Raw genomic sequence first — 18,086 nt, 5'->3', positions numbered from 1 at the left:
TACTGAACAACCCCAAGAGTGGGCACAGAGCCTGAACTCTCTCATTTCTAGAGGGGGTCTGATCAGGTCGGGGTAAAACTGGCAGTGTGTGCTGTGTGTTTTTTGAATGAAGGGGAAGGTAGTGTGGCTTGCTGTCATTGCACATAGTGTATCTGTTCATGGATGTAAAAGGAAGTTCAGTTTTCAGAGCTGTCAATCTGACATTGGCAAGAAATTAACGTTATTTAAAATCTGTCTCTCACACACTCCCATTCATACACACACACACACTCTCGCTCTTGCTCTCAAGTACAGGTATCCCATGCCATAAATGAAAATAGCACAATTAATGTTATCTTCATTGATTAGTTTGTTAATTACACACGTTGTTTGTGTTTTGGAACAGGAGCAGGTAGCAGTGTGCATCACAAGTGTAACAGTGCCAAACATCGCATCATTTCACCAAAGGTCGAACCAAGGACAGGTGGGTACAGCACTCACTCAGAGGTACAAAATAATGATGTCTCTGAAGGCAAGAATGAGCACAGTCATGGCAAGACCTCCAGCCGGGAGAAGAGGAATGGCAAAGTGGCAAAACCTGTGTTGCTTCATCAAAACAGTACTGAGGTCTCTTCCACCAATCAGGTGGAAGTTCCTGACACTACCCAGAATTCTCCTGTGTCCATCAGCAGTGGATTAAATAGTGACCCTGATATGGCTGATAGCCCAGTAGTCACTGGTGTCTCCAGCATGGCTGTTGCCTCGGTGATGGGAAGTTTATCGCAAAGTGCCACAGTATTTATGTCAGAAGTCACCAGTGAAGCCGTGTATACCATGTCACCCACCACTGGCCCAAATCAACACCTCCTATCCTCAGATGCCGCTGCACAAGGACTGGTACTGGCTGTGAGCTCAGATGGCCACAAGTTTGCTTTTCCTACACCAGGCAGTTCAGAGAGCTTGTCTATGTTGCCCACCAATGTCTCTGACGAGCTTGTGCTCTCTACAACTCTGGATGGTAGCAGAAAAATTCCAGAAACCACCATGAATTTTGACCCAGACTGTTTTCTTAATAATCCCAAGCAGGGACAGACTTATGGTGGAGGAGGCCTAAAAGGAGACAGCATTAGTACCAACATAAGACAGTCGCCCACGACAGAACGTGGGTTCAATTTCAGTGCAGCCCTAACTAAAGAGATTAAAACTGAGGACACTTCTTTTGAACAACAGATGTCCAAAGAAGCGTTTTCCTCCACTTCTGCATCTAATTCTCTCAGCCTTACTACAGGGTCAGGTCTGCTTCCATCTGGAGGCGGGCTGAGCCCAAGTACCACCTTGGAGCAAATGGACTTCAGTGCCATTGACTCCAACAAGGACTATTCTTCCAGTTTCAACCAGACAGTCCAGAGTCCTCATGTTCACCAGACCCCTTCCCCTAGCTTCTTTCTGCAGGATGCCAGCAAACCTCTCCCTCTTGAACAAAACACCCATAACAACTTGAATGACACAAGTGGCTCTTTTGTGAACACTTTAGGAATCCCCAATGTGAAAACAGAATCCTCCCAAACAACCTCTAATTGCAATGGCACAGTGGAAACTAGAATAGAGTCCACCTCTTCTCTCCAGCTCATGCAGTTCCAAGCAAACTTCCAGGCTATGACTGCAGAAGCTGAAGTTCCCATGGAGACCTCCCAGCAGGCAGAAGGGAATGAAAATCTTCTTAAATCAGGGGATCTTCAAGCCTGTAACACAGAGCACTACATGCAGCCCGAGGCCAATGGTGGTATCAGGAATGGGAATAATCTCCCTATTCTCCAAGGAAATATGGTGCAAGGACTCTACCCAGTGGCCCATCCCAGCTTAAACAACTCCTCCAACATGGAGCTTAATTTGGACCATTTTGACATCTCCTTCAGCAACCAGTTTTCAGATCTTATTAATGATTTCATATCAGTAGAAGGTGGGAGTAATGCCATCTATGGGCACCAGCTGGTGTCCGGTGACAGTGCCGGGCTATCTCAGCCTGAAGATGGCAACAGAGCAACCTACAACCAGGCTGAAATGTGCATTCCTTGCTGCAGCCCTCAGCAAGCCAGCATGCAGCTCAGCAGTGCCGAGAATGGAACCAGTACCATGGCATACATGCATGTTGCTGAGGTGGTCTCAGCAGCCGCAGCACAAGGCACCTTGGGGATGTTGCAGCAGAGCGGGCGCTTATTCATGGTGACAGATTACTCACCAGAGTGGTCTTACCCTGAGGTAAGCTTCCAGCTTTTATTCATTAACAGTTACTCACCCATCTTTAATTCCTTAGTTAATAAGGGCTCCAGGAATCTTCTTATTTAAACTTTGACAAGGCTTTTAAATATCTCCTCTTAGAAATAAGAGCATTTGAGGTCATTTTCATGTCTGAGTGATCTTTTTATTAAGCACCTAATTACCCTGACAAGGCTTCTTTCCTCACTTACAAAAGCATCAGAACAGAAATGTTTTGTTTCACTATAAAGCAAAGTATCTCCAATGTGATGCCTTCCCAGTGTTGCCTAGTTTATTTAGAAAAGTTGTGCATACTGCACATTGAGCCTGACACTTAAATCTGCAATTGGTTTTAATGTTGTCAGTAGCTAAATGTCCGGCCAGGAGTTCCTTTATTAGGTTCAGTACTTAATTTGGTTCCGTACCTTATGCCAGTGGTTCCCAAACTTCTTCCGCCACTTGTGCAGGGAAAGCCCCTGGCGGGCCGGGCCGGTTTGTTTACCTGCCGCATCCACAGGTTCGGCTGATCGCGGCTCCCAGTGGTTGCAGTTCGCTGCTCCAGGCCAATGGGAGCTGCTGAAAGCAGCGCAGGCTGAGGGACATACTGGCCGCCGCTTCCAGCAGCTCCCATTGGCCTGGAGCAGCGAACCATGGCCACTGGGAGCCGCGATCAGCCGAACCTGCGGACACGGCAGGTAAACAAACCGGCGCAACTCGCCAGGGGCTTTCCCTGCACAAGCGGCAGAACAAGCTTGGGAACCACTGCCTTATACAGATACACTCACTTGCACCACAGATTGGAAATGCCAGCACACAAACTCCTGTTTACGTGAAAACCCCGTACTGCTGGATGAAAAATATTCAGCCTTGACCATTATAATGAATAGACAGGATCAAACTGGTCAAGTGTAAAGAGAAATTGTCCTTTAGTAGTTTCTGAAGCCTAGACTTAGAAAATTTGCTTATGGGCTCATTATTGGGATAAATGCAGCAGTTCAAGAAAAAATCAGCTGTGTTATAATTGTTCAGAACTCTCTGAATTGTATGTCAATTATTGCATGTCCATTGTTTCTGTGATCTAAAACCACTAGAGTGCATCTAGACTCTGAAATCTCTTGATATGGAACGGTGAGTGGGCAGGAGGGAACACATCTGGGACGAGGAGCAGAGTAGTTTACCTAGCTTTCAGTGAAATGACCATCTGATGACTCCAAGACAAAGCTGTTAAGGGAACAGGTAATGAATTACTTTCCTAAAGCCTTAGAAACGCACCTGTCGGGTACGAAGGAATTCAGTAAAATACAACAGCATTCATCCTTCAGAAAAGGAGGAGCTTCATGATCGCAGCCTGTGCGAGTGGTCAGTCAACATTAAATAGATGGCTACTTTGGGGACCTGTCACATTCCATTCAGTCACACTTCTTAACCTTGCCAGTTCCCATCCTGAGAACAGCCGATAGTGGCAGTCCAGCTACAGATCAGTGTACAGCTTACGTGCATAATACAAATGTAATCAACCACTTACTACAGTTCAGCCCTAATGCTGTACAGTACATCACAAACGTTGCTAGGGAAATCTGGAACTTTCTAGAATAGGAGATGGATGCCTATCAAGGCCTGAGGCCACAGTGGGGGTTTGGAATAACTCTATTTCTGGGACAAACTAATCAGCAATTGGTCATTGATTACCTACCATGTTCTGTTAGTGGTAATTTACCATCAACTGGTCCCCAGAGAGAGATTGGAAATCCAGCATGTTTGTATCTGGATGTTGGGTTTTTTTATTCTCTGAGAATCATCCCTCATAGCGTGATAAAAAGCTGATGTGGCAGGGCCTGTGGTGAATATTACTGGTATTTTAAAAAAACTGGTTATTTATTGGTTTAATACTGTACAAAAGCACGATAACATGTTGTGTAGCAACTAAACCCCTCTGAAAATCAATGCCAATAAATAAAAGCATCTGTCCTTTTGTTTATCTTTAACCAACAGGTAAATAGCTCAGCTTCCGAGGGAAGTGTTTCCTTTCCACACTAACCAAACAGTAACAGAGTTTGGCAGTCCTGGCAGACAGGTCCAAAAATACATTGTCCCTCCCTTGTAAGCACCATCATCATGTTCCCATTGAGATGAGAGCTGCCAACTGTGCATTTTACCACAATAGAATCTGGGGTTCTTCACAAATGAAGGGGATCAGTGTGAATGGAGCCTGCCTTGCACAGGAGATACTAGGGGGTAGGTTGGAGAGGCCATGCTGTGGTGCAGGCAGGAGCAAGAGGCAAGGCCCATGCAGTTATGCCAGAGGTAATAACATCAAGTGAATCTGAGAGTCAGCACTGCTACCTAGTGTAGTGAGACCTACACCTGCACAGCTCACCTGCCTTAGCTTCATGAACATTTATTACTGAAGAGCCCAATGACCCTTAGCCATAAACTTTAGTGGCGGACAGGGAGACTACCTGAAACTCTGAGCCTGCTCAGAGAATTATTCTACATTGTTCAAAAGACTCTCTTGTAATATATTGTTACTGCTTTTCTGAATCTTCATTTTCTTTTTGTTATTTCCTTTGATGTTAGGCTTGTCCTTTTTGTTTTTTGGCTCTGAACTGGCCCTTTACCTTCATTTTGATTTCATTCTCTTTGTCCTTGACTTGATTTCCCCATCCTTTAGCTCAGGACTGACCTGAGGAGCCAATTAGCCATTCAGAATATCTTGACAAAAGTGACCAAACAGACTGTTCTCTTCTGCACCTTTGGATTTGTCAATAGTGTTACTGTACATCTCATTGTAGACCCCAGTTTGCACCATATGAGGTCTTGGTCTGTGGAGAGGAAGCTCATTCTCGTTGACTTCTGCAGCAACAGCCTGCAAAGCTGTCTGATGAGCTGGGACTTTTAGATGCAGAGTGTAACCACTGTCTGAGCTAACTTTGTTTTCATCTGCCGCAAGTTCCATGCTCCTGGTGGCTGTCAGATCTTTTACATTTGCTGCTGAATCCATTGCTATGATTACAGTTTTCAGGGAGCTGCTCCTCCTAGCACCTGGTGGTAGAGGTGGGATTTTTTTCTCAGCATGACAATGATCAGATATTGGCAGCTCTGTCATTGTGTCTAGTGTGAGCCTCTTCTTTTTCCAGTTTTTTTTCTACAGAGGAATTTCATTAATTCTTTCTTTTTCTCTTGCTGTCGCCAGGTTCTGTTCTCTCGATGGAAGTGAGAACAAGGGGAAAGTAGCTTCTGGCACTGTCATGTTGTGCCAGGCGGGAGCAGGGCACACACAGAGGCCCATGTGGTCACACCACACAGGAAATGCTTCAGTAATAAACCCAGAGTGAGCAATAGTCAGCACAACTGCCAAGCATAGTAGATCTACAAGCCTAACTCTAAGGGTATGTCTACATGGCCGTGTAAGCCCAGGTTAGTAGAAATCGAGTTTGCAGACCTCAGGTTTGTTAACCTAGGGCTTGAGCATCACATCTACATTCATTTGTAACCCCAGGTTAGGAATTGTTGAACCCTGGGTCAGCCTGGAGCTCCAGCATTATACAGGCCTGAGTCTAACCATTCATATCCCAGACCGTCCTCGTGCCCTTCCAAAACGTGGCCACTCTAACCCTTTGTTTACAAGTGCAGTGTGGGAAAACTTGACAACCCAGAGGACAAATAAAGGCACCTGTGGGATTGTGGAATACTTTTGGTGGACTCCCAGAGCACGAGTCCAGTGGGACTGTGTTTACACTGCCAACCAATAGGTCTCGAACCCTGGGTTCCAGCTTGATTCAAGATCGGACCCTCCACCCCTGTGGGATCCTGAGGCCCTGAGTCCAAGCAGGGGCGGCTCTAGCTTTTTTGCCACCCCAAGCATGGCAGGCAGGCTGCCTTCGGCCGCTTGCCTGTAGGAGGTCCCCGGTCCCGCAGATTCGGCAGCTTGCCTGCGGGAGGTCCGCCAGTCCCGCGGCTTCGGCGTACCCACTACCGAATTGCCGCCGAATCCACGGGACCAGCGGACCTCTCGCAGGCAAGCCACCGAGGGCTGACTGACTGCCGCCCTCGCAGGGACCGGCAGGGCACCCCCGCGGCTTGCCACCCCAGGCACGCTCTTGGAGCGTTGGTGCCTGGAGCCGCCGCTGGTTAGAATGTAGATGGAAGGACAGTTAGGCTTGAGCCTGAGCTAACATTGAATAGTAGACATATCCTAAGTGCCTGCCAGCTACCCCTGCACAGGCAGTAGGAACAATCCCGGTCTTGTGCTCCCTGTCTGTGATCTCTCCTGTCCTGGCAACAGCACTAGTAACCACCTAACAGGATGCTGCAACCTTTCAAAGGGATATGTTGTATCAATGCTCAGGCACAGTATCGCTAGGAGCTCCCACTGAGGAGGTGCAACCCTCAGCACCATGCCCAGGACTCATAGTATAGAGTACATGAATAACATTGAAATCCTTCTCAGAGCGTTCTCCCCTTTGCGTGTTCTGAGAGTTTCCTCCATTCTTTCAGCTCAGGTCCTTCATGCCCTGATCTATGTGTCCCCCTGCTTTTCATTTTTTCCAGTAGGATTTCTGTGGATTTCACATCTCAGAATGTACATTGTTCACCTTTGTCTGAGCTGGAGAAGGGCCAACATTCTTCTCTGCACCTGCTCTCCATACTGGCAGACTGACTCTTCTCTCGGCTTATGTAGAGGGCCTAGAAGCTCAGAAAACTCATCTCTTTTTCGTTGCAAATCCTTTTTCTATGCTGCTGTCATGGAAACCTTTTTGTTATCTAATTGATTCACTAAACCACCAGTCATCTCTCTTCCTCTCACAGAATTTGGTGTTGTTTTCCTTTGAATGATTCTCTAGGTCTGATTATTCTATGGCCAGAATCACTGGGGACCAGTTTTCAAATATAATGTTGGATCCAGGATTTCTTCTTAATTGGGTAGAGCCAAAGCTGGAGTCTATGGTCACAAATCTTGATTCCCAAGCAGCTCAAAACATCACCTCAGATGTTAATTTTCTTTACTGATATACAATATTTGTTATATACAATGTTGAGATATGGAGAGAATTTTTTTTCTTGCATTTGTACCCACTGGGAGCAGGTCCCAAATTGCTATTTTGTTGCTCCTGTGCTGCTTTTCTTGTGTTCCAGATTTGTAGGGATTCCTCAGAGTTCACCTTATGCAATAATTCTAGCACAAAGTTGCCAAGAATATCTCTTTCTTCTGTTTCTGAGGGCATTCGGAAAGGCCCCAAGCCAGAACTTGTGTTCGTTCATGTAACCGTGGTGGCATTATTCTTCTAAGAAAGCCTTGTTGGGTTTTCTTCGTTTTAGGCAGGTTTCTCTTAGGGTCACACAGACAGGTGTGCTGTGTGATCCTGGAACTGCGCCCAGACCACTATCCCATTTAACAAAGAACCGCTCAGAAGTGCATCTTAATGCTGTCCTTTCTGGTGAACTTTACCGGTACGTTTTTGCTTTCTGGTGTTCTGGCTGCCATAATCACATCATAAAAATATTATGTACTTTGCACTTCACATTTATCAGCAACTCATTAGCAAGTTTTCATTGTGAACTAATCAAAGAGTGAGAAAAGCCATAAAATTAACTTTCTGCATCTGCAAAACATACTCTGCTTGGGTGCTTCAGGATCCTAAGAATCTAGGATTGTTGGGTTCATCACAATAATCATTTTCGTTTTGTTTTACCATTCAGTTTGCAATTAATATTTGCTTGGAAGTGAGTTTCCACAGACACTGAAATGACTGTGCTTCAGTGTGTGTAGTAGGATTTGCCTTGTTTGGATTCTCAGTGGAGCTGGAAGAGTTGCCAAGGTGAAAATCATTTTTTCCTGAACACAAATTGCCTGCAACAAGTTTTCATAATAAATGTTTCTATTGGCATAACACAATAGAAAAAAATGCTTTGCTGTCAGAGCCTTTGCTTCATAGCTTCAGTGAGATTAGTCACCCATGAAAGGAACTCTTTAAACATCGGATAAACTCAAACCCTAATGCTAATAAAAAGTGTAAACAAATATCATCTTTTTTTTTTCTTATGGCCTGTGTGTCCCTCCTGGGGATTTGATGATCCATCTTGTTCTTCCCTTTTTATTCCCCAATTCCTCTTTCATAGGTGTCTTCTTCCAAAGCGCTCTGAAGTTGGGGAAAGACTCCCACTGATTTCCATGGGTTTAGATTGAGGCCTCAGGGAGGAAGTATTGAGATATCACTGTCAAGTGTGTCAATCTCAGGCTGTTTGATGGGGATATTATTACAGTCACAGAAAACCCCCACATTCTTCTTTCCGTTTTCTACTGTCATTGTTTGTTTTAAACATGATTCTCCTGATGTTACCAACAGCACAGCAGTAACACAACCAGAGACAATGAAGAGTCATGTAGAAAACATATTGCAAAGTTCAGTTCAGGTGGATTAATTGTAAATAATTGGACCAGTTACATTATTTTAGCTGAGTTTAAAATCCTCCAAAGTCTCTTTCTGTCAATCCAAACATATGTACATGAGCTCCTAGCATCTCAGCCACGCTTTGGTGTGTTCAGAAGTGACATGGCTAGAGTTGGTTTGGCCTGTTATCCAAACATTTTGGGGGGAAATCTCAGCACATGAGAGTCAGGGAAACCCCCAGAGTGAACTGCGCAGTTGCTTTCTGTTTAGACTGGCAGCAGGACCCAGCAGAGAAGCTTCTGAGCTCTTTAGCCAGACCCATCAGTGTAGGCCAAGAGCTGTGGAAAGGGCTGAACTCATCTGAACCAGAAGAAAGGTCCTACGTCAAGCCAGGCTTACTTGATCATCTCTAAATATGAATTCACGTTATTGCCAGTGCTCAATTTGTGCTGGAGCCCTGGCACCTCTAGCTTGGCAGTTAATAGCCGTGGCACCTCTGGGCTTGCTGCACCAGTTATGAAAGTAAAAAAAATTGATTGAGCCCCAGCACCTCTTTCATTAAAAATTAAGCCCTGGTTATTAAGGTACTGTCCTTACCTGCAATTTTTTGTGAGCTCTGTTAAGAATGAAGCTGGAGCTTCTGTCATTCTGCTGGGCAGCTGGAAGAACATGCAAAGTTGATGATCGAAACAATCCCTCCTTTGAACAGCACTTAGAGAGGGAAAACTTAGGGGACTTAACAACACAGAGGACATGTAAACAGGGACTCAGGATAGACAGGGATGATGGCACCTTGTTTGTGCCCTGAGCGATCTCTGATGATGCAGGAAGGATTGAGACTCAGACATGCAGGAAAGCCTGCTGTGAGCCCATCACCACTCTGTTATAAAATGCTCTTTTGCTGTAATTAATTTAAGAAAATCAAAAAACTTCTGACATGAAAAACCATTTAGATCTTAGCAGCCACCAGCCAGCTGCAGCAGTGGGTAAGATGCATCGCTCTGGTAGTTCAAAGGGCCCTAGGGAACCCTTCTCCACTGTAAATGCAGTCTGTTCTGTCCATGCTGAAAAGGGAAATTGTGAAGCAAAGATGATGGTAGGTGTTCTCATTTACCCAGAATGCCCTTCCAGCTATCAGCTGTGTCCCAGCAGTGCCAGTGTCTGGGCTCTGGATTCAAAACGGAAATAGCTGGCTACGCTTGTGGACAAAAAGAATCCCCTCTCCCTGCTGAGCTAGATGGCCACTCACCTTGTGTCCTGCTGTGTCGTATGTAACCTCGATTGTACGCTCCTTGTGGCAGGGACTATGCCTTATCCTCTCAGTAATGCGCTGGTGCTGAATACAAATACTAAATAGTAACCAAGCACCTTTAAACCATCTTAGAGAGTCTCTCCTGCAGTTTGCCACTGGAGGGCAGCACAGGAACAGCTAAATAAAGCAGTGTCTCCTTGGAAAACAAGTGCAACCCTACCTATGCATCTGATTACTAAAGAGCTCTTCTGATTTTTACAAGAGGCTGTTCCTTGTCTGCCTCAGTGTGAGAGGGCTGGGAGATACAGATACTCCCAGTTTCTGTTCATCGGAACCCAAAGAATCTGAAGAGAATCTCTCTTTAAAAACACAGTCTAATGCTGAGGAAGGACTTGGGGATTTTTTATAGAGGGTCATTGACCCCTGGCTCAAGCAGCAGGCTGCTGTATGTGTTCTGCCCCCAAAATGCAAGGTCTCTATAGACCCTTCTCTAATACAACACAGGTAACGGTGTGCTCCATGCTGCTACCTTAAACCTAAAGCTGGAGTGGATGGAACTTTGTTGCTCTGTATTTGCCAGTTGTTTTAAAAAATAAGCAGAGTTAGGACAGGCTGGTGCCTGAATGGGAGACTTCTAAAGGAAAAGGGGGTTTGTAGAACATGCATCTTTTGTGTAATAGACTTGCACAGAAGCTTCAGCCTTCAGCTATGAGTGATAGAGTAAATTCTCCTCCGGTTTGATAGGAAGTCCAGCTGCTTTGGGCTACAGGAGTCCCTGCATCATTTGTTTGCTGGACTTCTCCTCATCAAAGTAATCCTTCATCTGACTGATCTGAAAACCTTTCTCAGAAATGCTGCTAATGATTATTTTAAAAGCACAGATTAAGTGCAGACAACTTCAGTGCAGTATTGCTAAGGCTGAGAATGCAAAAGCATAAGAATCAGGAAATTCAAAAGTTAAGGTTCGCACAGCAACCTGCTTTTAAGCATATCACTCCTGGGACATCTGTATTTGTTTGGGTGACTGTTAGATGTCTGCCTTACTATATTTCTACAATGTATTATTACTTGTTATGTGTACTGGGGCAGTACCTAGCCGTCCTCATCACAGACCAGGACCTGCTCTGTTGGGTGCTTTTCAAACACCACAAAACCACAATCCCTGCCCCCAAAGAGTTTACAAGGTGACCCCTTGTAGTTGCTAGAGGAATTTGAACTTTTGACTGTTATATGTAAAGTGCTGAGACCACCATCTAACTGGAAGAAGCTATTGCAATGTCATTTTCTCTAGAACTCAGCTAAATCTTGCCCATCACAACCACCTCTCGGAAGAATATTTTTCCTTAGGTTGATTAGTAACACGTTTCTAGCTCTGACTCAGATCCAGTCTCCCACCTTTACAATCAAATTCTGCCTCATCTGCACATGAAGGGTTTCTGTGGCCCTGAGACAGGAGATATTGTTGCCAGGCTAAGTGCATGGTGCAGTACACCTAATGGCCACCGGATGTCACTGTTGCAGCTCACAACTGCAGCCAAACCCGGATCCCTTTTTCAACAACAAATAGGCTGATTTGAATGCGGTGAACATTGCTGTGAGGGTCCAAGTGCTTGGGGTGGCTTGGTACATGAACCTTTGGAATCTGTTGTGGGACTGACAAACAGGCTGGCAGGACACGGGCTAAGGAATCGTGCTTAGCTGAGTGATGGGGTGCGCTGCCCGTCTGGGTTGTGAAACACCCGAGTGGAGCCAACGGTAAAGCCCATTTTCCAGTCGTGGAGGGTTTATGTGGCTAGGAGAAGGGGCTCAGCTGGTGCTTGCAAACCTACTTGGCCCAGAAGGAAGAGGAAAGGAATGACTGGGCCTAAGCTGGGAAGAGATGCTGCTGCCCAGCTTATGCCCTCCGCAGGGAACCCCATTTGCTGATGCCGAGGGAATGTGGAGGTGGCATGGCCCCTCCCAGAGGGGACCGCTCTTTGTGGCCCATTTTAGAGCGTGTGTGATGGAGTGTGATCTTAGTCGGGGGCTGCAGGGTCAACAGAGGAGGTGCTTCCCACCGGAGGGTGCAGAGAAGAGGCTCCTCTGGAGGTCAGTATGCACTTTGCTTCGCTTTGTTTCTGGCTGCTGTAGTAGTTACACAGTAACTGCTCCTTCCCGTGGGTCCCAGTGGAGTTTTCAGAGTCGTGGTCATGAGGGGCCATGACTGGGTCCCCACTGCAGCAGTGTGTGCACTGGGGATGAGGGACGCACACATCCTAGAGGAGGTATTTAAACGTGCTGAATGCACATAAGGCATCAGTAGTAACCCTTCAGCCCTGACCTGGGCCAGGCCACAATGACCCCTTAACATGTTTGAGCTTGTATAGCCAGACTGGGCTCAAAAGGGCCCATGCATTTTATTGCCACTAACACCAAAGGGGAAGAAAAGAAAAGCAGACTGTGTGCCTGGCTCAGGACAGTGAGTACGCGCTGGCTGCCTTCATTCAGGGGGGTCTGGCTGTCAGCTCCCACCATCCATGACCTGTGGCTGTCTGCTGTATGTCCTTCCTCTACACCCTTGGCTCCTGGGATCCACTCACCCACCCATATGGATTGTGACCTGAAAAACCTGTGCCCTGGGTCTCTCCTCAGGGGCCCACAAACCCTAAATCGTTTCTTGGGAAATAAAATAAATAACTTTAAGAGAAGGAAGCAAAGTTGGGAACAAGGCAGCTAATGATGCAAGTGGTTTTCTCCCAAAAGATTCTGGGATGATTGATACAGAGAGGTCTGCAAAGGGAGTAATTCCTCCCACAGCCTCACGCGAGCCCCCTACCCTCTTGGCTCAGCAGAAGAGCAAAGATGGGAAGGTAGGTGATTTGATTTTGTGGGTGGAGGGATGTCATAGAGTTGGATATTGAACTACTGAAAATGTGTGTGCAGGGGGCAAGGAAAGGCGTGTTTCTGGGAAAGGTGAGAATGTGAATGGAAGGGATTCTGAGACTCGGGTGAGTTCTTAAGTGCTCTCCAGGACTAAGAAAAGAGAAGAGGAGTCAAGATTCCCCTGCCCCTTTCCTTCTGCTCTTCTGCTCCCTGCTCCACTCACTTCCCTCTGGCCTACTCCGCACTTATTCCACTGATACACCACACTGACACTTGAGTCCTGTCTTTGATGGCATTCTTTCCTGGGCAGAATGAGCTAGTGGGTATGTGGTGGAGGTGGAGGGGCCTCTGGAATCACTAAGTCTAAACTGGAGGAGTATGAGAAAACACAGTGTGTTTTCTAAGGACCACATTATTTCCAAGATTCTTGGTGTTCTCAAGCGGTGATCCAAGGGGCACAGCTGTTTGGGTGCCCTCGGTAACACATTTTCCATCGTTCCTTTAATTGAACCTTAAATGCAAAATGTCTGGAAATTTATTGCTTTTATATAGAGAGAAAACCGAAACATTCTCCGAAGAGATGAAAGGGTGGGCTGGATTACTGAAAGGCAGGGTGTATTTTTGTTTTTTAATTTTCAATTTTAACTCCAGATTAATGACATTTCTTGCCTGAGAATTTCCTTAGGGTTTTTAAAACATTGAAGATTTGCTCAATGAGGGGAACCTAGTAAAACGAGGTTTCTAGCTTTCTACATGGGATGTATTATTATTCCAGTTTATAGCTGGCGAAAATGAGAAACAGAGAGAGAGTACTGACTCAAGCAAGTCGCTTGGCACCTGCTATGCTGAATCGGGGCCTATTCTCAGTTTTCTTATTTGTACATACGAGGCAGCAGTATAGTGCTTGCCAAATACTCCCTTGGCGCAAACGACTCCCTTTCAGGTTGAAGCCATTACAAATAAACGTGAGGAATAAATGCAAGAAGCAAGCTCACCCCCAGACACTGACTAAACATTTCCATAAGAACAGCCATACTGGATTAGTCCAATGGTCCATCTAGTCCAGTATGCATCTTCCAGCAGTGGCTGGTGCCAGATGCTTCAGAGGGAATTAACAGAACAAGGCAATTTATCAAGTGATCCATCCCACTGTCCCAGTCCCAGCTTCTGGCAGTCAGAGGATTAAGGATATCCAGAGCCAGGGGTTGTATCTCTCACCCTCTTGACTAATAGCCATTGATGGACCTGTCCTCCATGAACTTACCTAATTCTTATTTTGAACCCAGTTATACTTTTGGTGCCCTTTGTTATCTCTTATCCATGCTAAACAGTCCCAGTCTTTATAATCTCTCCCCATAAGGAAGCTGTTCTGTACCCCAATCATTTTTGTTGCCCTTCTCTGTACTTCTAATTCTAATATATTTTTTGAGGTGGGGTGACAAGTTGTGGGTGTACCATGGTGTGATGAATTGGAGAAACTGCCCACCAGCATGGTGGTCATCTCACACAGAGCCCTGGGCTGGGAGCTGGTGGAGTGAGAGGGCCTCGGACCTCCTAGCCCAGGGGTTCTCAAACTGGGGACGGGACCCCTCAGGGGGTCCCGAGGTTACTACATGGGGGGTCACAAGCTGTCAGCCTCCACCCCAAACCCGGCTTTGCCTCCAGCATTTATATAAAGAAGTGTTTTTAATTTAGAAGGGGGGGTCGCACTCAGAGTTTGCTATGTGAAAGGGGTCAACAGTACAATAATTTGAGAACCACTGTCCTAGCCTCACTGCCTGAAAGACTGAGGAACCTTGACCAGGGAAACAAGGGGCCATCAAGCATGCCAACCACTAGGCCACCTGGGCCTCCAAGCACTTTGTTACATATGAATTTATATAGCAGCATTATGATATTTTCTGTCTTATTGGCTATCCCTTTTCTAATAGTTCCTAAGATTCTGCTAGCTTTTTTGACTGCCACTACAAATTGAGCAGACATTTTCAGAGAACTATCCATAATGACTCCAAGATCTCTTCTTGAGTGGTAACAGCTAATTTAGACCCATCATTTTGTATGTATAGGTGGGATCATGTTTTCCAATGTGCATTACTTTGAATTTATCAACACTGAATTTCATCTGCCATTTGCTTGCCTAGTTGCCCAGTTTTGTAAGATCCCTTTGTAACTCTTCACAGTCAGCTTTGGACTTAACTATCTTGAGTAATTTTATGTCACCAGCAAACTTTTCCACCTCCCTGTTTACCCCTTTTTCCAGATCATTTAGGAACAGCCCTGGTCCCAGTATAGATCCTCGGCAGACCCTGCTATTTACCTTTCTCCACTCTGAAAAATTACCATTTATTCCCTACTCTTTGTTTCCTATCCTTTAACCAGTTATTGATCCATGAGAGGACCTTCCCGCTTATCCCTTGACTGACTACTTTGCTTAAGAGCCTTTGTCAAAGAGGGACCTTGTCAAAGGCTTTCTGAAAGTCCAAGTCCACTGTGTCCACTGGATCACCCTTGTCCACAAGTTTATTGACGCTATCAAAGAATTTGAATAGATTAGCGATACATTATTTCCCTGTACAAAAGCCGTGTTGACTCTTCCCCAACATAACATGTTAAGCTCCGTGTCTGGTAATTCTGTTCTTTGCTGTCATTTCAACCACTTTGCCTAGTACTGAAGTTAGGCTTACCAGGCAGTAATTTTCAGGTTCACCTCTGGGGCCTTTTTAAAAAATAGGCGTTACATTAGCTAGCCACCAGTCATCTGGTGCAGAAGCTGATTTAAGCGATAGGTTACATCCCACAGTTAGTAGTTCTGTAATTTCGTATTTGAATTCCTTTAAAACACTTGAATGAATACCATCTGGTCCTGGTGACTTACTTTTTAATGTATCGCTTTGTTCTAAAAACTCCTCTATTGACACCTCAGTCTGGGACACTTCCTCAGATTTCTCACCTAAAAGGAATGGCTCGGGCGTAGGAATTTCCCCCACATCCTCTGCAACGAAGACCAATGCAAAGAATTAATTTAGCTTCTCTGCAATGGCCTTGTGTCTTCTTTGAGTGCTCCTTTAGCACTGTGCTCATCCAATGGCCCAGCTGATTGTTTGGCAGGCTTCCTGCTTCTAGCATAAGTCCACAGCCATGCCATTTCCAGCAGATTGGTTTTGGTTTGGCAAAGTAAGGGGTCACAATGGGAAGCTTATGTCAACCTGAACCACATCACAGACTAGGCTCCCCATCGGTATTTCAGGAACCCTGGTCTTCAACTCCACTTTCTTATATTGGGGAGGAAACCCTTCTCATAAGAAAAATGTCTGGATGCAGCAGATTTAAAGGTACTTGCTACACAGCACTCCAGGCAGGTCATCAGGTGGCAATGACACCCTGATTTTGTTAGAGCATCTCAACTTTTGGATGGGCTCCCAGTCCCCTAAATATAACCTTGCCTTCTCTGCAGTATTTTATCTACTGGATAGATGTGAGATACTTTGCAAGCTGAATATCCAAGAGGAGGGAATTCTCCTCTCTGCCCTCTTCCCACATGCCTGTCCAAGCTGTTCCCCTGGAAGTGTAGGGCCTCCAGCAGAGGTGCAGCTGAGGAACTGAACCAGTGCAGTTCTCTCAGGGCAGCTAGGAAGCATTGAGCTCCTGAACCAAAAGGACCAGGTAGAGAAGAGCCCTTCTTGAGGCCTGAGCCACAGGCAGTTGGCTCCCTCTACTGATTGCCAACACAGCAGCCCTGAAACAGTCAGAGACCCAAAACTGAAACTCAAGCACAGTGCCTCCACTCTGGGGTCAGCAGGAGACTCCGCCTCTGGCACCAGAGACGATCGTTGTGCTCTGCTGGCCATGGCAGATGCATGGAGATAATGCCTCAGAGAGAGCTACGTTCAGTCCTTGCCAGAGGATCTGTTACCTCAAACACAAGGACACTGAGAGCTAGGGAGTGGGGGATGTTTGAGTGAAAACTGAAGGGGCTGCTTTTGGATCAAGCCCTGCCTTGCCCCATGGCCCAGGATAGCTGGGGATGTTGCCTGCTCTCTGCATGGCAGAGCAGTGCTACTGTGCACTTGCAAGAGATGTTTAGATGCTTAGAACAGGGGCTTGGGAATCCAGACTCCTGGGGTCCAGTCCCAGCTGTAGCAGGGGCGTTTGATTTGGTGGGTTACAGTGCCAGGGGCAGGGACCGTGGCTTTATTCTGTGTTTCTAGAGCACCTTGCATGCGCTCCATGACTGAGGCTCCGAGGTGCTACTGCGATATAGATAATAATACATCAGCCTCCTCGGTCCTATTACAAACTTTGCCACTTACTCTGTTTGTCCTTGGACACATCTCTTCCTCCCTGTGCCTCAGTTTCCTTATTTGTCCAATGAGTCTGATACTCATTGATATACTGATGTGTCTTAAAGTGAGTTGTGATGCTGAATTAATCAATGTGCGTAAAGTACTTCAAGGTTCTAGGCTGAAAGGACCTGCAGAAGGGCAAAGCCTTGTTGTTACTGGGGCTTAACAGGAGCATGTCTGAAACAGAAGTTCAGGCTGCCTGGAGCCCACTTGTTCGTGGAGAAAGAGCTGGTTTGCTTTGCTGAGCCATTATCATGTAGTGCTATGTGTGATGCATACCTGTTACATTTTATATACAAAACCTCCAATATCATTGGCAGGTGCTTCAAACTGCAGCTCATACAGTGCCACAAAAAACAACTCAGTGTCCCAGAAACCATTTGTTCTCTGCAGAGTTGCCCTTAAAGCTGTCATTTTTCACTAGCAGCAGTATCTGTGAAGGGGTCAGTGTGGCTTTTCTCTGGGCAGAGCTAATACAGTGTGGTTGAAAGAACAACACTGGTGCCTCCTTTCACTTGTGTGCATTACACGGCCACCTCATTAACTTGAATTTTCCCTCCCCGATCAGATGTGTGGCATAGACACAGTGCTGTCTGGAGCCTTCACAGGGAAAGCGGAAAGGTCTGAAATAGGCTGGACCCAGATTTCTAAAGTCCCTGGTGGGACACACCACTGCAGCATATTTATTTGTTTGTGTGTCTAGATACTTACACAACACCATCTCTGTGGAACCCAAGTGTCTTAGTATCTGTGTCCTTCCTTATCCAGCTGCATCAGCTGGATCCCTAGTTCCAGGTCCGATGGAAGCTATTGGTGATTTGCACCCATGTCCCTGCCCCATAAAGGAGCCAGATTTCATTTATCCTCCCCCCAGTCCACTCGAACTCCATGATCTACCCTCAGTTCTGGTGTGGGGCATGGCTTAGGATGTGACGTGTTGTGGGCTCTGCTGTGTTCGGTGGGTGACCTTCCACTATCATTAGGAGGGACTCAAGACTTCCC

The 18,086-nt window shown here is 46.1% G+C and overlaps 1 protein-coding gene across 1 annotated transcript in view; it reads left to right on the top strand.

Moving 5' to 3' along the window:
* CAMTA1 (calmodulin binding transcription activator 1) overlaps window positions 1-18,086 on the top strand; it is a 769,191-nt gene that overhangs the window by 658,874 nt on the left and 92,231 nt on the right. Inside the window, exon 7 of the mRNA XM_044996562.1 lies at window positions 386-2,238. Within this exon, the coding sequence (XP_044852497.1) occupies window positions 386-2,238 (1,853 nt within the window). The remainder of the gene's footprint in view (window positions 1-385; window positions 2,239-18,086) is intronic.

This window comes from Mauremys mutica, chromosome 21 (assembly GCF_020497125.1).
Source record: "Mauremys mutica isolate MM-2020 ecotype Southern chromosome 21, ASM2049712v1, whole genome shotgun sequence".
Taxonomy (NCBI): domain Eukaryota; kingdom Metazoa; phylum Chordata; order Testudines; family Geoemydidae; genus Mauremys; species Mauremys mutica.
This window is presented reverse-complemented; position numbering and strand designations above follow the sequence as displayed.